General features: G+C 37.0%; 3 protein-coding genes across 3 annotated transcripts; 1 reads left to right on the forward strand and 2 right to left on the reverse strand.

Annotated features, from left to right (window-relative positions):
* The first annotated feature begins 316 nt into the window (after positions 1–316).
* Positions 317–1,383, forward strand: Sem1 (Suppressor of exocyst mutations 1). The gene is made up of 3 exons (XM_033466657.2): positions 317–477; positions 554–650; positions 1,200–1,383. Exons 1-3 carry the CDS (start codon positions 393–395, stop codon positions 1,249–1,251), a joined length of 234 nt encoding a protein of 77 aa, XP_033322548.1. The 5' UTR covers positions 317–392; the 3' UTR covers positions 1,252–1,383.
* LOC117218336 (uncharacterized) lies at positions 1,328–5,888 on the reverse strand. Its single transcript, XM_033466633.2, has 10 exons — positions 5,759–5,888; positions 5,047–5,677; positions 4,153–4,812; positions 3,747–4,086; positions 3,332–3,666; positions 3,040–3,265; positions 2,626–2,964; positions 2,345–2,498; positions 2,097–2,260; positions 1,328–2,021 (listed from the first exon to the last, which is right to left on the reverse strand). The coding sequence occupies exons 3-10, from the start codon at positions 4,755–4,757 to the stop codon at positions 1,719–1,721; spliced, it is 2,466 nt and encodes an 821-aa protein (XP_033322524.2). The 5' UTR covers positions 4,758–4,812; positions 5,047–5,677; positions 5,759–5,888; the 3' UTR covers positions 1,328–1,718.
* Positions 5,889–9,116: 3,228 nt separating this feature from the next.
* LOC117218342 (actin, muscle) lies at positions 9,117–12,138 on the reverse strand. Its single transcript, XM_076528803.1, has 3 exons — positions 11,983–12,138; positions 10,476–10,623; positions 9,117–10,328 (listed from the first exon to the last, which is right to left on the reverse strand). The coding sequence occupies exons 2-3, from the start codon at positions 10,599–10,601 to the stop codon at positions 9,324–9,326; spliced, it is 1,131 nt and encodes a 376-aa protein (XP_076384918.1). The 5' UTR covers positions 10,602–10,623; positions 11,983–12,138; the 3' UTR covers positions 9,117–9,323.
* Positions 12,139–12,584: the final 446 nt, after the last annotated feature.

Below are 12,584 nucleotides of genomic sequence, written 5' to 3' on the forward strand. Positions count from 1 at the left end.
CTTAAAATATCACTTTTACGTAATAAAAAAAAAATCCGGAAAGTTCACGCTTCGTAACTTGTTCAATACTTCGAACGCGGCTCGAGTCCGTCCCGACCTTCTGTCAAAGTTTCGCGTGCTGCGGACTCTCTCTCTCTCTCTCTCTCGCGTGCCGTCACCTCTCATTGGCCAGTGTTTTTCGTTAATAACTCGTAAACAAAGCCACAGATTGCATTTTCGCAAAGGAAAAAGTTACTTAGAATGACCTCAGCTACCCCACATTTCCGTATTGCGAGACATTTTTGGGACACCCTGTATATCTACATATATGTCTATATATATTTGTTTCATGCTTTAGTTGCTTCTTTCTATCGCACGGACAATAACGTTGTTTGTCACTATCAAATTAAAAAATGACCGAGAGTAAGAACGATAAAGCGAAAGTGGATTTGGGATTGTTGGAGGAAGACGATGAGTTCGAAGAATTTCATGCGGAAGGTATGTGAATTTAAGATTACTAATATTTTTTTGTAAATGACGAGATCTAACCTCAATTGAATGAATGACTTGGTAGATTGGACTGCGGCGGACGAAGACAATGAAGATATTAGTGTTTGGGAAGACAATTGGGATGATGATGATGTAGAAGACGACTTTAATCAACAATTGAGGTAAATTTTGTGACAAAAATACGAACATTCGCATAAAATAAATATACAGGGTCTCCCAAAATTATGGTATTTCCGGGAGATGAGAGGTTCCCGAGATCATTTGAAGTAACCTTTTTCTTAGCGAAAATACAATCTGCGGCTTCATTTACGAGTGGTCTCTCATTGGTCAGTGCTTTTCGTTAATAACTCGTAAACGAAACCGCGGATTGCATTTTCGCTAAGGAAAAAGTTACTTCAAATGATCTCAGAAAGCTCTCATTTCCCGGAAGTAGGACAATTTTGGTACACCCTGTACACGTTAACGTTAAATATGTATATTTTCAAATTGTTTACTTATGCTTGCAAACTCTTGGAAAATTTAATTTACATTAAATTATATTTATGTTACAATATGATATTAATGAATAATATTATCACTAATCGAAAATGACGTTTTATTTCTTTATAAATAGAGAAGCAAAGGTTTATTTATATAAATTAATTTAATCATCACATATATTATTGAAGCTTTTAATATCATATTCAATAAAATGTGTTTATTTATTTCAGAGCTCAGTTAGAGAAACAGAAAGTTAAAAGTGAACAAGGGAAGGATAATTAAATAAATTATAAATTAGATGTTATTAATTGTAAGAATAAACATGTATTAGACTACTAAGAACTTGCATACATTTAAATCTCATGTATATTGATAACTTTTATTAATTGTGAAATATAATGTTTTTGTCATAAATATTTGTACAAAACTTAAACATTAAATACGAATGTACAGTTTAAATGCATACCGTATGCAGTATATACATCACACATCATTCAACTTATAACTCAGTTTAATGGAAAAAATACTTGGCGTCCTTATTTTAAATATGTAATCAGGTACATAGTCTGTTTTTGAAATCTCGATAGTTCTAAATTGTCAACAAATTTACTATGGCACATCAATTCCTTAGTGACTAAAATTATATATCAATACTTTACGATTCCAGACATCAGTAATTCATGTGAATAACATACACATTCTATGCACTGCTTCCACTTTAATAAATTAACAAACAGAAAGTTAAACTATTAAGAAATTGCGCGATGATGAGCTGTCCTACATGAAATTAACAGTTGCGACGCTACAACGTCTAATATTTGTAGGTTCAAGTCGATATTAATTTTCCTTATTTCATAAGAACCAAGTAAATATTTTAGAATATTTATCGTATCATCCTCGCCAAATATTAATCTCACATCATTGGAAATTGTAGTTAATATTTCCTGCATGAATCTTTCCCTTACTTGTACTAATGATTCGTCAGAAACTTTGGTTTGTACGTTATGAAATGATTTATTACTCAAGAAATCAAAAATTTTAAGAATTATAGTCTGCAAAAAAAGAATAATAAAAGTTCATTAATCATCTTACAAATACTACCAGCTATAATCACCATGAATGTTTACCTGTAACACAGATTCAGTGACATTTCCGAAAAGTAATTTCGTCCACCTAACAACTGCTTCTTGCTGCAATGTGTTGTTACTTCCTATACCAGCCAACAATTCACAGATAAGATCAACAGCCGCACATGTTAATGTTAAATGAGAATCCAGTTCATCTGCTTCTTCTGTCGAGAAGAACAGAAAACGAATATAAAAACAGATTAAATGCTATCTTATATGCCTAAGAACAGCATGTAGACTGAACTTACCTTCGTAAGAATCGTTTACGGTTTCCAACCAGTGACCTATTAGTGCGGTATCATTGCTTCCTTCTATAGAATCAACAGCTTCGTAAGCTGTGTCTACAGAATAATAATCAGTTCTGTCAGCGACCAATTGTTGGAGTTCACTTGCTAAACTTTTCTGTGCAAATTAAAAAAAAAAAAGAAATCTACATATAGATTTTCATATTAAATAAGGAATAAAATATTATAAATATTATTAATAAGTATATTGTAAATTTGATCAAGATTTACATTATAGTTGTTACCGTTTTAATGTTTTCCACAAATCTCCATGGTATATCAGCTAAGGGCATCAATGTAGGTAATGGTACACTTTCTTCTTCCTGTTCAACTTCAAAACCTGGGACAACTGTTCTTAAAGTGTTGAAAACCCCACTTACTGTTTTGGCCAAGAACCTATCAAGACGAGGTGCTACGATATCTGCTTTTTTGTCAGCACTACTGCTTGGTCGCAAAAAATGTCGCAATTGTGGCGGACATACGCTAGCTAAGCGTGTAGTTAGAGTTATGATGTAATTTTCTAACTCGGTACGCCCACCTTCCGGTAATACTAAATTTTTCATCACGGATGCTAATTCTGGGATCTATGTGCCGTACGTTATAATAAGTAAATGAAATAAAATATTGTGATGTACAGAAATGTTTAGTTTTCAAATTACCTCTTGTAAACTAGCATGTAACTGAACAAAATCACGATATTGTCTTCTAACAGTTGCCGTCGTAGTTACAAACAAATCAACACCGCGTTGTTCTATATCATCAAATTGAATGCAATAAAGTAACTGTTGCGATCCATCGGGTTCAGTACGAAATTCCGTCCAAGGAATCATTAGATTTGTAAATTGACTACCTTCGTAAACTGCGTACGATTTTTCTTCCATATGTCTGGGAACGTACAATGTAATAGGATACTCGCTACATTACTTAAGTGAAAATAATTTTGTAACTTACAAGGGTGTAGTCACAGTTGATTTTTGTTGTAATACAGTTCTTAATCTAGCAATTGTTGATGCAAAATCTGTAGTATCTTCATACACAGGAGATAATTTATCTTCGTCTAATTCGTTATCGCCTTCGGACATACTTTGACCCCAAAGACCTCTGTGTTCTGTAGGCAAATTGTCTAAGCGCAAGGTCGGTCTCTTTTCGTTGATAGTCAGTGTTTTACTTTTATTTTCGGCTGTCGCTTTTACAGATGTGTCTAAATTTGATTTCAATGTTGGTCTTGGAGTTATAGCAGCTGTTGAAGATGTTATACCATCGCACAAGACCTCAGATACCAGCTTCTAAAACAATCATCCTTTTAATACAAAATATGACTAACTGACTAATGATCAGTATAGAATTTTATAAGAATATACTGTACTTTTGTGCGTAATACAGTTTCTTCTGCGCTTGTCCTTTTATCTTGAACTTTAGCAACTTCATTTGATATAGGCTGTAATAATTCCAGCAAACGTTGAAAAAGCCAGTTTGGACAACTGACTGTTTCTATAAATAATAATAGTCGTTTTGCTAAAATAGATAGCAATAGTTTACATGGCAACGAACTCGTCAATTCCCATTGTAAAAATTCTTGTGCTATGATATTGATCATTCGATGAAGCATATGTTCCAAAGCTGATACATTACGAGAACCAGGATGTAAATATTTAAATGCTTCTTCCACATTTTTTGCTGTCCCTTTCTCTACTCGCCGCAATGCTCTACAATAGCAATAAATTACTTGTAATAACGATGTATTTAATAAATCTATGAACGAAAATTCATACCTGCGATACTCTTTAAAATGTAATAGAAACACATTGGCTAGATGTTGAGTAAGCTTCACCTTATCCATCACATGAATTCGATAGAACAATTTGGTAAATAACTTTTTAAGTAATTCCTGTGCTTCGTCAGGAAACGATTTGTCATTACTGATAGATTCATACCATACTCGTATACATTTCGAGTCTATTTCTTTCACTATATCATTCACTCCTATCAATCTTTTTCTTTTCGAAGAAATTCTTCTTTCTTTAGATGCTTTTTCTTTCACTGCATTTGCATCTATTATTTTCCCGGTATCTGGTTTTACCGAATTCTTGTCCACAGGTAATTTTAGATTAGTTATTAACTTTTGATATAACCAGTCATTCAGGAATGTTATGTTACATGGATTTTTTGCTTTTAATGCAAGCTGAAATAAATAACAACTGAGCCATACAGACATTATTGTAATAAAAATAATCCATAATATAGAAACATAAATTGGTAACGGTGTGAGGCCAGCCCATTCTTGTATAACCAAAGACAAAGTAGCACTTAATATACTTAAAATTAACAATATCTGGTTCAACCAGCTCATTGGTATAATTTTCCCCATTATAAACATAATTTAATATTAATAATAACTTGGACATTATACTTTGTACCGATGTAATGTGAACCTGTAACAAATATATTATCGTTTTATATTACAAAATAAAATGTTTCGCTACATATTCACCAAATAATATAATTCTTATTCTACCAATTATATAATAAGGAAATGACAAAGTCCAATCTAAGAAGAAAAATGATTGTATGCAATATAATATTCTAAATATGATTTTATTAATTTTTTAAAGTTGAGAGAGAGAGACATTTGTGTTTTATTACCGTGATGAAATTATAAAATATACCTTTTGATCTTAAAAAGATTTGTGATAATTGACATCATAATTCGGAATTTAACCTCAGTGTTTTCCATTTTCTCTCGAATCCAATCACCAAATTCTTATTTTATTAATGTAGATTTTTCATGCACGGTGACATTTGTAATTCTCTATCTTAGAACACACGTATCCATTTGTGAGCCTGAATGACCATTTCATTTAAATTTTTACTGCACAGAACACACGAAGGACATCTTCAAGAGCAAGACAATCCTTATTCTTTCCATCTTCACTCGTATTCTCGTCACTTTAATGCAACAGACATTGTTGTAACAGCGTGGTATTTATTTTCTAGCACAAATGACAGTGTATGGCATACATACGCCGACTAAAATCAAACGTATAAACTTGCTCGCATCGCTCGCATACAAGTGTATTATATCACAAGTATGAGATTGAGCAAGTATTTGTCTTTCACTTTTTGTTGATAAAGAAGCACGCTACATATGCTCTGTAGTGACATATGTATGCGTATAGAGTATTGTGCATGTAAAGAAGCGTGAAACGACTGAGCATGAGCTACATTGTACAATATTGTGTACGTATAGACACATAATTTAGGTCATACGTAGCCTTCAGTTTGAAGCTTTGCTAAAAACTAAATCGTTTCCAATTACATTTACGCTTATCAAATAGATGCTGATGCAAAAAAACTTATGTATATTATATGTATACTTACGCCTACACGCTTACAGTTTATAGGTAATGTTAAATTGATCTATACTCGTCGATTACAATTTTAGATTTTACAGTAGAATTCCGACAATGTTGTGTCCATCATACTCGAAATCGACACAATGCCGGGATAATTGGACTATTTTTATCATTCATGCCACTTCAATAAAATATAGCAATTAAGATATTAAACGAATATTTTGAAGATACAGAAATATGTGTGTTCAAGGAAATTTTCTACGTCTACTTTATAGCAAAAAGGCTATCTATTGTTATTAATAGAGAGAAAATTGAATATATAGATGATTCTTTAGTTAGCCGCAAAAAAAATATGTATATAGAAAATGGGATGAAATCTTCCCATTGTTTTTTATATTTGTTGTTAATTTTAAGGATATTTAATTTAACGAACCTATCAAATATTATTTTTGTCTATTGTCATCGTTTAAATATACGCACCATATATAATTGTCACCGAGTTATACGATTAGTAATTCATAGTTGAAATAAAGTATACACTTGTTTCTTACTAATAAATTTAAAATCTAAAACTATCGATAAGTTATCGACGATATTATTCTTGTATTTCGTTTCCCTCCATAGCGAATAGTTTGAGCGTTTTGCCACTACATCTAATGGCACTATTCTTTATCTTACGAAGCAGATGATTCGTGCCGGAATTTACATCATATCTTATGGAGAAAGCGAAAATAATCATCTGTACTATATAATACAATTTGCTGTATTTTCTTGAATATTTCTGTATCCTTAAAATATTCTTTAGCCGTTTTTCCCGATAAGGAAGATTCAAGTAAAATAAAATTTTGATTAATCCTCGGAATCGAGACAGTTCCTGCGACCACTTTTTGTTTTTTAATAATTTTTAAACATTTCAGTAAATAAAGAAAAAAGCGATGAAAATATGTAGGCTGACATTAAAATTTGCGATTTGTAACTTACCTTATTATTTAGTCTAAATGTTGTTGATTTCTTCTTTTCAGAAAAGTAAAAGATCTGCATACGCATCTAAATTTTAACGACGAACATCTAAATTAATTAATATTTTTATATAAAACTATAACAAATCATATTATTATATTATTGGAAATAATCGCTTCGTATTGGCGATAATGGTGGCACTGTTCGTGACAATATTGAATGGTTTCATCGAAGTCCGATTTATAGATATGTTATCGTTGTAGAGAAATCAGAGAAATTTTTTGTTAGATGCAACGTCACAAGATATATCTGCGCGTAATATAATATTGTACGATACTAGTAAGATCGTTTCCTATCGAACTATCTGATTTTCAAAATACAGTAATGTTTACCGTAGACGATGGTATTTTCTGAACTCTAGCTAATAATAAGCATTTAAAGAGCGTCCCGTTCGTTACTCTATTCAAACAGATGCAAAAATAGATATTTCCGAATTTTGTGGATCAATTTTACAAAATTTTCCAATACATTTCAGAACAAAAACCATATAAAATTCTATGAAAAAAATAACATTATTATATAAGAAAAGAAAAAAAAGAAAAAAGTTAAGAAAACTGATCACTGCGGAATTCGAAAGAAAGGAAAGACTCGGTTATTCCAACAGCTTTAGTATTTGATCTTATAAGTAAAAGTGGACGTAAAATGAATATGTATTTCCTTTCTTCGATTGAATCGTTACAAAAGGAGTAAATATGAACTGAACACGTGCCGCATAAAGTAGAACTCTCACTCCGTGTTCAAAAAACAAAATGCTCCCCGATACTGCGAATCGAGCATCGCTCGAATAAGTTTTAAAGTTAGAAACTTTCCAAACTAACTTGTACATTGGTGTAACGATCGCCTTATTGGTAAAGTTTGCTCGTATAAACGGGCAGCACGTAAAAGCATGCGAGTTATAGCGTTATGCGCGCTCGCGAACCAATCCGTCCTCTTCCCGAGAGTGTTTAATACAACACACGGTGTCCGACTTACGAAGAGAGATAGCGTCGACCTAAACTGGCGCGCATCCACCCCATGCAGGTGCACGCGTGCATGCAAGCCCCGAGAAGCGCAGGCTGCTCTAATTTTAGTCGTCGAAGCGTCAGAATAAACGTAAGTCACTCGGGGGCCTTGTAAGGCTAGAAGATGCGCCCGGGGACCCCCGGCACGCACTCCTCAATAGCCGTGAGGAGCATCCACGCATTCGACTACCCCGACAGCTCTATTTTCGCTATTTCTTTATTTGTACCGCGGTTTTGTCGGTCGTCTTGGATTACAATTCAGCCGTCGCTTCGACTTCGAGGAAACGACTAAAATCAGCCGTTCCCGGGGCCAGCCGAGGACATCGCGTTCAAGAAGAAGAGGCGAACATGTTACGTATCGACGAATCTCAACGTGTTACCAAACACAGAAACGATCGTTTGATGAACGTCGAGATCGCAGGTCAAAATAACTCTCTAGCGGCACAGAAATGTTGAAACCTAATTGCTTCTGGCTAGATTTCATCGTGATCTCTGGCTAAACGTTACAATCAAGATCTCACGTAAAATGTTAAAGTCCATTTACTTATTGTCCATATTTTTAGGAGAACCGAGAACTGCAGATTTCCAATAACTAACGTACGGTAAAAACCCGATTAATGTGGAACACGTTTCTATGATGAAGTTCCTGTTGAAACATTCCTGATTATTCTCGAATAGATCGCGCGTAAGAAAAATGATCATGTTTTTTTTTTTCTTTTATCGCTGCGAAAGAGAGATCTTAGGAAACCCCTTATTACCCCAAACCTAACAAAAATACAGTCACTTAAAGTTACATACGGATTGGCTGGCTGCCAAAGTACACTGCATCCAGAGAGTAAAATGTCATGAGAAACGAAAACACAATATTTCTCCCAATTCTCGTAGGGTATGAAACGCCAATTTGTTCACGACTATTGTGTCATCGCGTTGAACATTCGCCAACGATATCGACCGCGATAAGGTTCACATAATCCGACATCGACTTACTATATAATACAGTTTTATTATCATTAATCATATGGTATAATAAGAAGAACAATACGCCAGGCAGCAATATGAGCCGACGTTGATGCGCCTGGTCACGGTATTTTCTTTTCTTTTCCGTTGTATATTTCCACTCTCTCGTCGATTACCACCCCGTGCAAATCGCAAATGCCAAATCAAAGTGCGCGTACGATATAACAAGAAAGCATATCCGAGTGTGTATGTACTGTGTGAATACATGTATATCTGCGTATACACGTTTTACGGGACCGAGAAGGGCTCGTTGCAATGACCGAGGAGAATTATCAATAAATTAATTAACGTTAATAATAAACAGTCGTGTTGTATAAACTACAAAGTAAAGTACAGTCTGATAAATGTGTAGAATAAAGGCACTTCAGTAATTTTCGTTTCCCAAAACCACATACCCCCGATTCTACCTTCTTCTCTCCTTCTTCTCTGTAACCTCGGTACGCCAGCATCAATGCGGTGACCGTAGCTCGAGAACCGCCGAGCACCAATAGAAAAAAAAAAGAAAAGAAAGCAGGTGATACAATTGTGAATCCCAGAGCTCGGCGCGACACCTTAGAAACACTTGCGGTGTACGATGCCGGGACCGGACTCGTCGTACTCCTGCTTGGAGATCCACATCTGTTGGAAAGTGGACAGCGAAGCCAGGATAGATCCGCCGATCCACACGGAGTACTTCCTCTCGGGTGGAGCGATGATCTTGATCTTGATGGTGGATGGGGCGAGGGCAGTGATCTCCTTCTGCATACGGTCGGCAATACCGGGATACATGGTGGTACCGCCGGAAAGTACAGTGTTGGCGTACAGGTCCTTACGGATGTCGACGTCGCACTTCATGATGGAGTTGTAGACGGTCTCGTGGATACCGCAGGATTCCATGCCCAAGAAGGATGGCTGGAACAGGGCTTCGGGGCAACGGAACCTCTCGTTACCGATGGTGATGACCTGCCCATCGGGCAACTCGTAGCTCTTCTCGAGCGAGGTGCTGGCGGCGGCGGTGGCCATTTCCTGTTCGAAGTCCAGGGCGACATAGCAAAGTTTCTCCTTGATGTCGCGGACGATTTCACGCTCAGCCGTGGTGGTGAAGCTGTAGCCTCTCTCGGTCAGGATCTTCATGAGGTAGTCGGTCAAGTCACGACCGGCCAAGTCCAAACGGAGGATGGCATGGGGAAGGGCGTAACCTTCGTAGATGGGTACGGTGTGAGAGACACCGTCTCCGGAGTCCAAGACGATACCGGTGGTACGACCGGAGGCGTACAGGGACAGGACGGCCTGGATGGCGACGTACATGGCCGGGCTGTTGAACGTTTCGAACATGATTTGGGTCATCTTTTCACGGTTAGCCTTGGGGTTCAGGGGGGCTTCGGTGAGGAGGACCGGGTGTTCCTCGGGGGCAACACGCAATTCGTTGTAGAACGTGTGATGCCAGATCTTCTCCATGTCGTCCCAGTTGGTGATTATACCATGCTCTATAGGATACTTTAGAGTAAGTATACCTCTTTTACTTTGGGCCTCGTCCCCTACGTAGCTGTCCTTTTGACCCATACCGACCATCACACCCTGAAAACAAGAGATATAAGATTCAGTGATTGCGAGATATCATCGTGTCAGCTACCAAAATTCATGTTTAGGGTCTTCGGCGTGTTCTCTGGTATGCTTGAATTTTGCTTGATATCAATCAAATTTAACGATTAATAGCCAACTAACCTGATGACGCGGGCGGCCGACAATGCTGGGGAAGACAGCACGAGGTGCGTCATCTCCAGCGAATCCCGCCTTGCACATACCGGACCCGTTGTCCACGACTAATGCCGCAACATCATCATCGCACATCTTGGCTGGTTTTAGTTATTTTCTGCAAAAATTAAACGAGTTACGTAAGATTTTATTGTCTAGTTATATGAATCTAAGAGCAGGATTGCAAAAGGTTAATAATATTCTCATTTACGGTCTACTATCCTCATTTAACGATTTTTCCGAAATATTATAGTTACTAGCGTAAAAGAAAGAAACTTGAATATTCTGTCGAGTTTATATACAATTTGGGTCATAAACGAGTAAACATGAACATAATAGAGAAAAGTATTCTAAATAGATAATCTGTATAAAGTGTATAAATATATAAAGGAATAACTATTTTTTTGTCTTAGCTTGCGATTGACAATAGAAATAACAAATCTTTAATTTAACCTTAAAGACCAGCAGTTTAATTACAATGATTTTACGATATTTGATGTAAATTGAACGAATGATAATTAGATAATATAGCTGTTTAAATATTGATTACGAAATACTGTGTATTGCTTGAAAAGAAGAAAATGACAAATATTTAATAATATTATATTAATTAAATACTGATTGCAACGAAAAGCAATGATTTCAAATAAGAGATAAAGTAAAAACTACAAATAACATAACGAGTACGTACAGTTACGTTCATTTTAATTGAATTAGTTTGATTACAATGATCGTAATTATTTTCTAATGTTCTGTATAATTTTAATGATTAAGGACAGAAGCGTATATAAAATATAGTTAGTAATACCGTATGAATAGAAAAATCATCGCAATAGCCGATATTAAATGACAGTTAAAAAAAACGTTGAGAGCATTGATAAAAAGATTTCTTTAGTACCGCGAAAAATTTGAAGCGGTTATACGGCACACGAACGATTTAAAAAATAGGATGTAAAAGTATTTGTTACTATCGATTGGGTGTCAATCGTTGAAAGGAAACCGGCAGTAATCAGCGTGTTTTTTTTTGCGATTTAGTAATCGCTTAGAAATTGCCGTTATTAACTGTCTCGGAGATAAGAGAAACTATCAGTTAATTACAAGATAAGCGGTGTCAACAGGCACAAGTGTGAAAATCACAATTCGCGGAACATCAATCACTTTCACAATAATCCGCGGACATGCAAACTCGAGCAACGATATCTTCGAGCGATCGACTGCGCTCGGTCCTCGGTGCAGTTTGGACAATCGGTTGGTATCGATTTTCCGCCGCGGGATCACTGGAAGAGGGTGAAATAAATCACACAAAAACGGAGCCTCCGAGATCCACTGTTGTCCGCGGGCGTTATCGATAGATCGCGAAACGATAGATCGCGAGGACCGAGGAGCGCGATGATCCCGAAGACGGCTTGCCGGTGCTTCACTGTACGGTCTTTAGAGACGGATGAAAAATAGAAGACACCCGACAAAATGCATTTACCGTTCACTGACGAGTCGAAAAATCGGCAACGGTCGCTTTGGGCGTACGTCGTGCAAGAGACCGAGAGCGGCGAGTGGCACAGTGCCGGCTCTGTGGGGTCCCTTTATCCATATCGGTTCGCAGCCGAAAATAGCGATCCGCCCCTTAGATGGAAATCTATCGTGCATTAACACTCGTCTCAGCCCGCCGCCACCGCCTAGTCCTTAGTCGCCCTAACAGCGACGCCGAGAGGGAGAGACGCCGCGCGTCGCGACGAGGCGGCTGCCGACGGCCCCCCAATCCAAATAAGGACTCGTCATGCGCCAGGGCCGTCGTTCGTTGGGTGCTAATAACCGAGGGTCGAAGGGTCGAAGGGTCGAAGCGTCGAAGGGCACCGACACGACACTGTCGATACGCCTCGATCACACGCCTTTCCCCGTCTCGGTTGTCGAATATTCGAAACGACATAACTTTGCACATTAATCGGAATAGAAAAAATTCATAGAAAATTCAACGCGCAGGCTCGATCTATTGAATCTAAAACCTAAGAAAGGGCGAAGATAGTCCCTGCCGAGCAATGAAATTCGAAAAATTCTAATCCTAATATATTACGATGTTTAGAG

The sequence above is a fragment of the Megalopta genalis genome, chromosome 2 (genome assembly GCF_051020955.1).
Source record: "Megalopta genalis isolate 19385.01 chromosome 2, iyMegGena1_principal, whole genome shotgun sequence".
NCBI classification, from domain to species: Eukaryota; Metazoa; Arthropoda; class Insecta; order Hymenoptera; family Halictidae; genus Megalopta; species Megalopta genalis.

What these genes read in the sequence shown, in the direction of transcription:
- Sem1 (XM_033466657.2), top strand. Translation starts at nt 393, where the DNA reads ATGACCGAGAGTAAGAACGATAAAGCGAAAGTGGATTTGGGATTGTTG. An exon ending in CGAAGAATTTCATGCGGAAG is followed by an intron (nt 478 to 553) that starts GTATGTGAATTT and finishes ATGACTTGGTAG; the next exon opens with ATTGGACTGCGGCGGACGAA. An exon ending in GACTTTAATCAACAATTGAG is followed by an intron (nt 651 to 1,199) that starts GTAAATTTTGTG and finishes TATTTATTTCAG; the next exon opens with AGCTCAGTTAGAGAAACAGA.
- LOC117218336 (XM_033466633.2), bottom strand. Translation starts at nt 4,757, where the DNA reads ATGTTTATAATGGGGAAAATTATACCAATGAGCTGGTTGAACCAGATA. An exon ending in AAACTGTATTACGCACAAAA is followed by an intron (nt 3,667 to 3,746) that starts GTACAGTATATT and finishes TGATTGTTTTAG; the next exon opens with AAGCTGGTATCTGAGGTCTT. An exon ending in TCACTGAATCTGTGTTACAG is followed by an intron (nt 2,022 to 2,096) that starts GTAAACATTCAT and finishes CTTTTTTTGCAG; the next exon opens with ACTATAATTCTTAAAATTTT.
- LOC117218342 (XM_076528803.1), bottom strand. Translation starts at nt 10,601, where the DNA reads ATGTGCGATGATGATGTTGCGGCATTAGTCGTGGACAACGGGTCCGGT. An exon ending in TCGGCCGCCCGCGTCATCAG is followed by an intron (nt 10,329 to 10,475) that starts GTTAGTTGGCTA and finishes TCTTGTTTTCAG; the next exon opens with GGTGTGATGGTCGGTATGGG.